General features: G+C 43.0%; 1 protein-coding gene across 2 annotated transcripts in view; it reads left to right on the plus strand.

The window, feature by feature from the left end:
* The window catches only part of map2k6 (mitogen-activated protein kinase kinase 6), a 42478-nt gene extending 31398 nt beyond the window's left edge, over window positions 1-11080 (plus strand). For both annotated transcript variants that reach the window (XM_026177909.1, XM_026177910.1), the window contains 2 exons: window positions 2878-2923; window positions 3795-11080. In XM_026177909.1, coding sequence (XP_026033694.1) covers window positions 2878-2923; window positions 3795-3872 — 124 coding nt within the window. In that variant the 3' untranslated portion in view covers window positions 3873-11080. The remainder of the gene's footprint in view (window positions 1-2877; window positions 2924-3794) is intronic.
* The last annotated feature ends 824 nt before the right edge of the window (window positions 11081-11904 follow it).

The following is an 11904-nucleotide window of genomic DNA, read 5'->3' on the forward strand; positions in this document are numbered from 1 at the left end:
TAATTATGTAATTTTGTGTCACTGTAATTTACAAGAACTGAGCTGCAAATATTGTTTTGAGCATAAATACTGTGTGAACCAGTGAGGGTGCACAGAGGTGAGGCGGGAGGCTGGCAGGTTTGGGGGTCATACGGGCAGGATGGCAGGAGAGCGCAGGTCGCTGTTAGCAGATGACTGCATGAATGTGAGACATGATGGCGGTAAAAATGAGGCGGTGGTTAGTTGGTAACGAGCAATAATAAATATTCTAAAGAGAAAAACACGGGTCTTTGAGAATGAACTGCTCAGGGGTTTCCATGTTTAATAGTTGTAATAGTCTCTAAACACTGAGTATAGTTTTTGATTATATTGTTTTCGTAATTGTTGGAAACGAAAATAATTATGTTTGAGATATTCATCAAGTTCCTGTTGTGAGTAAGAGCACAGAGAGATGGAGTATAAACAAAAGTAAAGAGAGAAAAGCGGGATGTCTTTGCGTTTGCGTATCGTTTTTGGATGTTTGTCAAAAGCCGAGCGGCTGTTTCGTGCATCCTCTTCTGTAACGTTACTCCTCCAAACTGTAACCGCACCATTGAGAACGAGATTATTGTGTTTGTGCCTCCAAGATCAGATCTTCTACATGCCAAAAAATCTTTGGTTCTGTTCTTTCTTTGTTGCTTAGTGACACATGCAGGTATTTGTGCAGCGAGAAGACGTACGGCGAGTGAGCTGAAAGGATTTTCTTAATTTAAGACGGGCATCACAACCTTGCCTTTAAGAAAAGGGAGGCCGTGATGATGCAGGTGTAAACCTCACCTTACTCCAGTGCAAATGATGTCCAGTCAGTCAGAAGTTGTATTCATGCATAGCTCTGGAAGTTCAGGAATTGCAGAGGCTGCTGTGATGCACAGTGATGAGGGTTCATGAAGTAATAATGTCAGCTGGTTAAATGGCAAATGGACTGATTCTTATACAGAGCTTTTCTACACTCATAATCTGATGGATGCATTGGGGAGCAACTTGGGGTTAGTATCTTGCCCAAGGATGTTTGGCGTGCAAGCTGCAGCAGCCAGGGATCAAACCAGCAACGTTCCGATCAGCAGATCTGCTCTTCCTCCTGAGCTACAGCCACCACAGTTGAAGAAGGAATGAGGAAGAAGTGCAAAAAACCTTCAGAGATTAAAAATCACAGATGAAAAGCAGATATGGTGGACAGATTTGGTGATTTTTACCCTTCAGCTGTAAAAGGTTGATGGGGTATTGTTTCACTGGTGGGCCGGCGACATGGACACCTAGGTTTGTGAATGCAGTAACTTAAGCAGGAAGTCACCGAGGATTTTCAAAATTATACCACAGGTGTAGATACTAAAAATCCCGAAGTTTGAATCTCAGTGATCTCAATCTTTGTCCAAGTTTTCTGAAAGCTTTGTGAATGCACTGACCTGAGAATGAGGTTTTATTTATACAGCGCCAAGTCACTGCAACAGACTCCTCAAGGCGCTTTATGTTGTAAGGTAGACCCTACAATAATACATACAGAGAAAAACCCAACAATCAGATGACCTCCTGTGAGCAAGCACTTTGGTGACAGTGGGAAGGAAAAACTCCCTTTCAACAGGAAGAAAGGCTTATCGGTAGACTGGTGGTTGCCAATATTTTAAATACTGTTTCACTCCACCTGCACTGCAGCAACGACCAAGCTGAAAATGCAATAACATTTATTTAAACTTGAGTTAAAAGCAACTGGTCTGTTTTTTTAGGTACTTGAAGATGTTTCACACCAGAGAGGTTTCCTGAAAGCTGTTGGGTTGTCACCTTGGAGGTGGTCCAGGTGGATGTAGGGCCATCTTAAATCGTCTGTCTTCTCTGTCCAGAATGCAAATGTTTGGATGCTCAGGAGAGTCTCTTCTGCTTGTCAGTCCAAATATATCGCTGAGCTTTGTCCTGAAGATCTGACTCGTGTATTGTTCAGTTTTCAGTGATCAACTTTTAGATGATGTGAAGAAGTGTTTGGGAAGACAAATGAAATGTCTTCAGGAAGCTTAAAGAAGTCTGGCAGCCTTTGGAAGACTGAGAGCTTACAGTGGCATGCAACAACAGCTGGAACATTGACAAGAATATCTCCTGTTACCGGTTGTTCCACATAGAACTGAAATACCCCCCACCCCACCCACAACATGCTTAACATGCAAATAACTGAAGAACCTTAGTAATGTGGAAACTGCATAATTGTGGCAGTGATGTGAATACTGAACTCTTTTCGCCCAGCACTGCCAACACCAGCAGACTTCTTCTTCCTGTCACTAATGTAAAGTGATGCTGCCTTTAAGCAAAGCCAAATTATTGAATTGTTTTTCTTTTCTTTGTAATGTTTTTTTTTTTTTTGGCTTGTTTTGAACTTTTTGGGGGCCGGCTATTTGCTGGAGTAGTGCATGTTCATCTGGTTTCCTATGGGAGATTCAGGCTTAATGTGCAGCTGCTGAATGAACGTGATGGTCAGACGCCTGCCTGATTGTGTTCTGTGAATCTGGGTGAATCTGAAATGCTTACATGATGTATGGCTGCTGACCTGAAATAACACTCGATCACACTGAGAAACGAGTCGTCCTCCAGTTTCGATCATTGTTTCCTGGTGATATCAGAAAATGATGCCGCACTTTGAGCAGTACTCAGAATGCAGAAAGACACTGATGTGACTATGTTCTTTGGTGCTTGGGTGACTCATCGTGCTTGGTTGTATTTTTTCTGTTACCTTGAAACCCTCGGAGGCTGGCAGTCTGCGACTTCTCAGACGCTTTCATAGAATAACACTGAATCAGACGCTGGAACAGATCTGTGGCAAGAGTGGGGAAGTCCACCATTTAATCTTCATCTTTGCTTTTTTTTCTTCTTCTGCAGCTTAAAGAAAGTTTCCAAAGAGCGGCCGACTTACACAGAACTCATGGTGAGTGTTTCTGTGTTAACAGATTATAAGCATGACTTCCCTGCAAGCACCTTGTAATGCTGTTAATCAAACACTGGGGGGTGCACTTAGATTGTTATTTACAAACCCTGTATTTGACGCTTGAAGCCAAGATGCTTCACTGGTCTCATCCATGGAAGGTTTACTAAAGGTCCAGTAAAAGCTCAGAGTATCAGGGGGTGCAGGTGTTTGAATGGCTGCAGCTTAATCAATTAAGCACAAAGAGACCCGAAATGGATGCAAACGAACAACAAAAGACACAAAAATGATTTTTTTTTTTTTAAATGTGCAAAATGACCATGAACCAAGACTTCCTACAAGCTCTAAAATGACCAAGTGATGCAAAATAAAACTCAAATGACTGGAAATCAACAGAAGACACAGAATTAAGAACTGCAAAGTCACCAACAAAATGAATAGAAGCAAAATGATGCACATACATGTGAAATCGGCGCATAAGGACAACAATCGGATTGTTTACAACTAAGATTCATGAACCGACTATAAACAAATACAAAATGTCCACATAAAGATGCAAATCGTGCCGTTGAAAAGTTGAAAAAAATTCAATTCAATATAATTTATATTGCGCCAAAGTATGGCAACCAGATACAATTTGACCAGAAAAGGCAACAAAGGTGTCACTACAAGAGATGACAACAAATGAGTGTAAACCAAGTGTCAAAAACTAAAATCAGATTGAAAACAGCTGCAAAGAAATGCTCTAATGACCATAATTACAATGCAAACTGCAACACAACAACACGACAGCCTCAAAGTTCAAGGAATTGATGCTTTAATTGCTTTTTTCTGATTTGGCTCCCGACTAACTCGGTGTCCGTTTCCTCCTCAGCAACATCTCTTCTTCACTTCCCACGAGGCCAAAGAAACCGACGTGGCTAGCTTTGTGAAAGTCATCTTGGGAGACTGAGTGCACTGGAGGGAGGGGGAGGAATCTGTTAAAAAAGAGGAAACAAAAAAAAAAATCCAAGAAAAAAACACCAATCGCAGCCCCCCCCACCATCCCATTTACCCGCAGGATTCCCTCTCACCCCTCCCTCCAGTGGCAGACAAACGGAGCCCAGAGGAGCCGCTGACGAAGCAGAACGAGGAGTCTGTCCCCGCCCCCCACCTGGCCTCAGCCCCCCCCTCTGTGCATCACCTGGCACGGTGGGAGGAGTTTGGGAGACGGGAGCCTCACACAGAATCTGGAGTAATTTATGATGTGTGTATGCAAAGCCTCCCCGTTTGATTCGATTTGCCCCGCCGCTGCGCTCCTCCTCGAGCGCTGTTGTTAGCGCGCTGACTCTGTGGCCTCCACAAGGGTCGAGTCATAGTTTCTTTTTTGCTGAAAAGCAGAAGCGAGAAGATGTGCAGATTATATAAAAAAAAAGAAGAATGATATAATCTATCTGTGTATAATCTAAATGTTTGCATACTCGAAGCAAGTGTTGCATCAGATTATTAATTGACTGCATGTACAGAATTTCTCTCTGGGTAAAGACGGGCTCATGTGGCCAGTGAGGAACAGTTGGAGAGTCCGATTGTTGACTTCAGGGGCTCCCCCCAGTGGTCACAAAGAGGTACTGCACTTACACTGCTTTCCCCCCTGATTACAGTGGAGGTCAACTACACATTTTGGGCTCTTGGCTGCCTGTGAGCGTGAATGTGTGCGAGCTGGTGCATGACATGTGTGTGTGGGGCATGTTCACAGAGCTGCACGGCTCCAAATCCAAGTAGAAACGCAGTTTTCGTGCTCCGCAACATTTTTTTTTTATGGATTTTCTGCAGCCTCGCTGCCCCTGTAAGAGCTCAACAGGCAGGGCAACACTCTTACGTTGCTTTAAAAGTACAGGCGACTGTGCATCTGCACATCATGTTCAAATGTGACGCATGTAATAAAGAGCTTTATTTTAAAACTAGTTAGTATGGTAGTCTAGTACAAGCATAGACTGTATATTAAAGATGGAAATGGCCACCATGACGCCACCGTGTCAGCAAGGTTCTGTAATTTGAAAGGCGTCTAAATAAATTGTGAAGTTGTGCTTTTTGATGTGACTGTACCCATGTGGTCGGGGTGCCCCATCAGCAAACTCAGCGATGACTGCTGGTTCAAACACGTCCATTTATTTTTAATGTATTTCTAATTTGACCCCTCAAAAGACCCCAAACAAAAGATGTGAGAACAATGAAAGTTGCGAATAGATCTCAAACTTTTACACTTTACCGTGATATTGTAAAGTAATGTAGCCAAAAGCACCAAAGTCCAATAGATATGAGATTCTGAGGTCCAGCAGCTTTGGCTGGTTTGAAGCCACTGACTGCTCCGTCCCTGATCCTTCCTGCGTGAAGCTGAATCGCAGATCTTTGAGACAAAGGCGGAGCCGAGTCGCAGCCGTGCAGCTTCGTGTCGCTCACACACACTTTAAATGTCGGGGTGTGTGTTTGCGTGTGCGTGTGGGCTGTGTGGGGGAAGATTTTCTCCTTGTTGTCTGTACTGAGCCAATCACAACCCTCTCCACTCACCATGAAAAGAACTGGATACTATTGCTATTATTATTATTAATATTAATTATTGTTATTATTTAGATCCAGGTTTTTTCTCCCCCCTTCGACATACTTACTGCAGTTTCTCTTATTTATTATAACTGCTGTTTTCCCTTTGGATACTTGACCGAACCATTTGAGACTCTCCTCACGTGTTTGTGTGAGCTGTGTATGGTTTTTGTTTTTCTTTGTGTTTTTTTTGTCGTGTTCTTCTTGGCTCAAACACGTGAAATGCTTTTAATCTGTAACTTGCAAGCCTTCTGTGTGCCTCTATATAGAAACCGTCTAAGGAAAATGAGATGTTAAGAATGATGCAGGGATCCGCTCCCTCCCTCCTCACACGCTGCATGGCATCATAATCCCACTTTGTGTTCCTTGTTGTACCGTAGCTCATGCTCGTTTTTTTTATGTTTTTATGCTTGTGTTCATCTCTCTCGTTGCCTTTGTTCTTGGCCTCTTTCTCGCAGTGATTTCTGTGGAGGCCGAGCTGACGCCTTCTAGATGTCATGTAAGAATTACTCTGATGTCAAAATGGGAAACTTGAAGTGTTTTAAGTGGCAGAGCTGAATTATCACGTGATTTCTTCTAATTTTGGCCTTAAACTGTGTCAAAAACTGAACCAAAAACACTTCTAATCTGTTCTGACAAGACTTTTACCCCCGAATCTGCTCGACATTACAGCATCGATAAATCGTCACTATACAACCACAAACCCTAAAACTCGGGGGTCCACCTTCAGTCGATTTAGCTGTTAGAGTTGCAGTCAAACTGGACATCAACATCATTTAAAGCTGTATTAAATTATTAGTTTATACGAATTTGAAAGAACTTTTGGGCCATCCGGGGGTACTTGATATTTATAGTCCTATACACGCATCATATTTGCTTCTATCTATTCATGCTTAAGGTCATCACAACAAAAGGCTTCTTCCCCAGACACTCCTGTCTGCCAACACTCCCTCAGACGTGGTTTGCTGCTAATATCAGAACAGATCCGGTATACACACCTGCAAACAACTCAAACAATCTCAGCTGTAATCAGAGCTAACTGAGAGAAAACAAACTCCAGCTAACAAAGTGGAAGGAGATGATAATGCTCCTAATTCCTCCTTACCACGTCCATTAAGAAGACTTCAGTTTTCCATTCCAGCATTCCTGTCTCCAGGATCATACTGTGCACGCATCCGTCCAGGTCTCAGATATTGAAACACAGTCGTGAGACGTGCAGCAGCAAAACAGACACACACCCCTCCCTGAACCCGATTGAAGCTGACTTAGGACCCAGTTGGACTTGATTTATCATTGTGTAGAGGCTTCAAACACACAGGAAATGTAGTCGGAATAAACAAACCTGTGTGGCACTTGGCCTTTACCCGACTAGCTGTCCTCCCTGAAGTTCAAAAACATGTTAAACTCATAGAAGACGTCTGAATAATGATGAGCTTTGACTGAAAAGTCAGAGGACACGTTTCCTCAATACTAACTCGGCAGATCTTCCTGGGAGGCAGCGCTGGTCCGACTTGCTGCCTGAGCGTGCGGGTACAACACCTTTGATTGTCCGGAAATAAGTCACCACCAACTCCAACACAGCGATCTGGGACGCAGTGAGACCCATGTGGGTGTCTGATCAAGCCGTCTGGTAACCAAGTGAACAGCAGAAAGGTTGGCGCCTATCAACCTTTCGCTATTCAACCAAACTGAAGTCGATGCAGAGCTTAGACAGCTTAGTGAGTGCTGAGGGCTGTAAACTCCTAGATTCATGGTTGGGAAAAATGGTTTTTAGCTTTTATTTTTTGTCAACCAGGACAATTTTACGACTGAGCAACCACATTTACCCAAAAACATCATCTGTGGACCTCTGGGGCTCTATTTTAAAGAAATAATGTTCTCTCTGCTGTTTTGCCAGACTCCAAAACAAAGTCTCCTGCCCTCAGTCGAGTACAGTTCGCTCTGTCATGTTATCAGGGAAGTTTCCTGTTTTGATGCAGAGTAAAAACCTTCCTTTCACCCTATAACCTGCTCCCCGTTGGGCTCCAGTCCCACAACCTTTGGCTTAGATAATTCCTTGAAGTACTGCGAACACGCCCATGCCCGCCTCACAAAGCTGTCTTATTTTTCTTTATGAAGCTCTCACCGTTCTCTATTTTTCATCTATAGTTCTCATTTTCTGACTTCACCAACTGTTTCTCTGTGGTGAAGCTGAATGTGAGGACTGGCAGCAGACAGAAGTCATCGCGGCGAGGACATTTAAGGGCTTCCTCATTAGTGCATCTCTGTAGCGAAGATGGAAATATACTGGAGAGACTTTTAATTGCCCCTAGTGTTTTTAGGCCATGATGAAATTAACAAAATTCAAGTCACACTTTCTGGAAGCAGAGCAAAATTATCCATCACAGGTCGAACCTTGAGATTCTTTTTTTTCCATTAGTGAAAAATGGTTATTAACCTAACTTAGCAAATGTGACCAAAGAGCTGGAGCCAGGCTTAGGAGGCCGGGAAAGGTAGTCGAACTCGTCATGGCACGCGTAGACTCGGAGCAGTGGATTTAGGTTTGTGTGGCGTTCGTAGGTGTTTTAAGTGCCTAACAGTACATATCTGTGGTGTACATTTACATTGAAACACTTGTCTGTCTTCGTGATTGATGCTTAAACACTGTTTTGGTCCTTCAGTTCCTGTCCTGGACCCACTGACACTGCAATTTGCTGTGATGTTTTGCACTGTACCGAGGAGTCATATCACATTGTCACATTTACGAGTGTGTTACTGTAAGGAAGCAGTCATTCAGTCGATGAAGGGTTGCCCTGTGTGTGGTCATTTTCCATCTTTTTTTTTTTTTTTTTTTTTGTGAGAGGGAGAGTTTGGAGTTAGAGGTTCTGACTTTTATTTAACTGAAATTGTGATACTGTAAAAATTCTGAAATAATACCAAGCTTTTCTTCAACTGCTCACTTTGTTTTTGCTGCTGTTTGCACTCGTCGGCCATGCTTAGTCTGTACAGCTGTCAACATCAAAGATGAAGGGTGACACTGACCCGACGGAAACCTGTTACAGAGCAAAGGCTTTTATTGTGAAAAACCTTTTTGCAAAAGCCCGCGGATCGCGTTTGGTTATCATGTTACAGGTTAGCGGCCTTGTAGTGATTCTTGCCCACAAATATAGATGGAAACATTTAGTGCCACCATATAAACGACACCAAAACCCTTTAGTCTAAATAAAAATGAGCCATTTTCACACAAGCTCTCAGACTGCAAGGATGCAAACGTAAAGCTGAAGCCTCGGTTTATTTATGACCCTGTTATGTTTTTACACAGGACTGTTTATCATACCTGACCTGTTTCATTTATCTATGAAAGATTTTTAAATGATTCTAATGTCTTTTTGTCTTTGATGCAGACAAAGAGTGAAAATAGCTGTGTGGCCTAACTTTTGGCGTCCAGTATTTGCTTCAAGCCTTACGCAGCAGTAAATCACAGCGCTCGTTCTGTTAGCGCTGATTCACCACAAACATCACAATGTAGTTGTTAAACTCTTTGCTCCACCACGAGGCCAATTCCTCTAAACGACACTCTGTGGGAGAAGCGGTTTAAAAAGATGTGGCAGCATTTTTACCCACAGAACTGTACGGCCGGGGTTATAAATGAGGCCACTCAGTCACCTGAAGGTTAAACACAGTTTACTGTGAGTGTAGAGCTGACTAACTGGTGATTGGCTGTCAGGAGACAGGCGGCTTCCTGTTGTCTGCTCGGTGCGAGGGCAGCCTCGGCCAGCGCCCTGACCTGAGTTCACGTGTGAAAATGGCTTCACTCGGCGTGACTGAACGTCTGCCGAGAGCTTGTACAACTTTAAGTGGGTTTAGTGTTAAAATCAGTGGGAAAAATTTAAGTTCATGGTTGCAATTCAGAGGAGATTAAATTAAATATTTTATAGCTGCCACTGTACAATATGAACTCATAAAAGACAGAATTCTGACATTCTGGATTGCACGCCGCTTTCCAAACATGTCCACACAATGTGCACATGGTAAATTGCTTTTTTTTTTAGTAGTTTCACAAATTTTTTCCACAAAATAATTGAAAAAAATTCTTTAGATTTGTGTTGAAGAAAGAATTTTAATTTTGTAGTTTTGCTTGTTCTGCCAAAACACAAGAATATATAATGTATGCAGCTAAGTAATGGGACACGTGCTACTGACATACAGAAAGAAGCGGGAGAGTCACTTTATGTGGTTGCATCAAGTTCTTCATAACTTAAAGCTACTTTAGTTTCTCTTACACTGCAAATAAACATTTTATTAAATTATATATTTGGGTTTCCACAAAGGACAGTTGTATAGACAGCACACACACACACACACACACACACACTAATGAGAAACGCAGCAGGTTTTGTCTGAGACCCTTCTAACTCCACACAACTCTTTGTTTCCTCTGCTCAGCGCTGACATTTCTGGTCCACAGTTGATTCATGTTCACTTTTCAATAGGCTGTAATGAGAAAAGAGTCGAGTTTAATCACACGTCACATGGGATTTTCCTCTGTGTGTGTGTGTGTGTGTGTGCGTGCACATTTGTCTGTCCCATCGTTGTGCTGGCCAGAGAGCTCTGCTATCTTTACTCTGCTCTTCCTCTTTGGGAAGATGCTGCCAGATAAAACAGTCATCATGCTTCTCCTCCTTCGTCAGAGCTGCACCCAGAGAACGGTTTTCCTTTTTCTTTAAGTGCTCCTTTATACATGCCTGCCCACACGTGGGAATTCCCATCCATGAGTCTAATTGTGGCCCGCTCTCACCTGCTGAGTAAAGCTTTGTCGCTGTGCATCAGCAAGGGTAGGATGTCCGAGTGGAAACTGTCCTTAGTGAGCAATCTGTTTTCACATCCCTCCACAATTCACCCTCTTAACCTCCAAGTTCATCCGTGCAGCGTCCAACAGCAGGCATCCGTTAAATCCAGTAGACGATTGTTCTTTACTGGAACGCCACACACTTATTTATTTCGTCTTTTTTTGATTTTGAATGTCAGACAGAGAATCAGGAAATTTTGCTCACCTTCTTCCTCGTCCTCCAAATGCGTCAGCAGATGAATGAAATGCATCAAAAAAGCCTGCTTTGTGTGGGAGGCTCCTCCGGGCCTTTGGACGTGCGTTTGGCCGGATTATATCGAGTGTAAATCTGTCGTCTGTGAACCGTGCTGAGCCGTCTGTCGAAAACTACAACGAGACTTGTGAACCGTGGCGCTTTCTGTTTCTCAGTCGCAGGTGGTAAACTGCTGGTACACACAGCTGTATGTGATGTTTGCGGTGTTGTTTTCCTTTATTCGGGGAGGGGGGGGGGGAGGTTGCAAAATAATCCAGAGATGCTACTGTATGTGGAAGAGAGCCTTTTTTGTTGCTGTCGGGTGGGTTCGGGGGGTCGGGACGCTGTGCCCCATGGGAAGTGAAGTTCTCAGTATATTTACACGTCTTTTAAGCCTCTGCTAAAGACTGATGACTGTTCATTTAGAGCTCAATGAATTTCTATAAATATTTTAAATTGCTCAAACTGATTGTGTGCAATTGTAATGATGGAAATTCAATAAAAAGGTATTTTTACACAATAAGCTCCGTTTGCTCTGTTGTTACAATTAGTTCTAGAAGGTGAAAGGTCATGGAGGCAGAGATGGCAGACAGTTTTCAATGGGACCGTTTGGTTTAACACAAATGCTACAACTGCATTTATTATACAGAACACTTGGTTAACTTTAAAATTAGGCTAAAACACTAAAATGCTCGTATTCATTTTGCATGGCTTTGCAGACAACAGGGCATCTTTCATTTAAATTACAGTTGACCGGAGCAACCTGCTAGCAGGTAAGGAAACTGCAAGGAAGAGGTTTTCGGAGCTGCACCTCTTTGCAACCAGTTTCACCTACAGCAGCTGCCAGCAACCACTCACCAACCAGACGTGGATACACACTTCTCGCAGGTAACTGCCCGCCACGTGCTCAGTGACCTGTTTCTCTATAACGCTGTGTGCAGTGATTGCACCAGTATGATTAATGCATGCAGCTTGATAACCAAGCTTGCTAATATTAGCTGCTAACTTTAGCCCTTCCAAGAATGCCCAAGAAAGAGGAAACTCCTCAAAGCAGCCGCAAAAGTTACTGGAAAGGTTTTACATCTTGTCTGGAGGAAAACCACTGAGGCAAAGGATGTCCGCTGTCACCACGACTCAACTTCAGATAAATGGAAGGCAATGGATAGATTGCGACGGAAAGCCGCTTAGTAATAACTCTGCTTCCAAGAAGTACTTCTTGCTACTTTATAAAGAATCTAGCATGATTGTAACCATAGAACATTTTCTGTTACAAACATGCAACATGGAAAGAAGCAGGACAAAAGTCTGACATCTTATAAAGAAATGGATCTGAGCCCAGACCCCCCT

Source organism: Astatotilapia calliptera, chromosome 8 (genome assembly GCF_900246225.1).
Source record: "Astatotilapia calliptera chromosome 8, fAstCal1.2, whole genome shotgun sequence".
NCBI lineage: Eukaryota > Metazoa > Chordata > Actinopteri > Cichliformes > Cichlidae > Astatotilapia > Astatotilapia calliptera.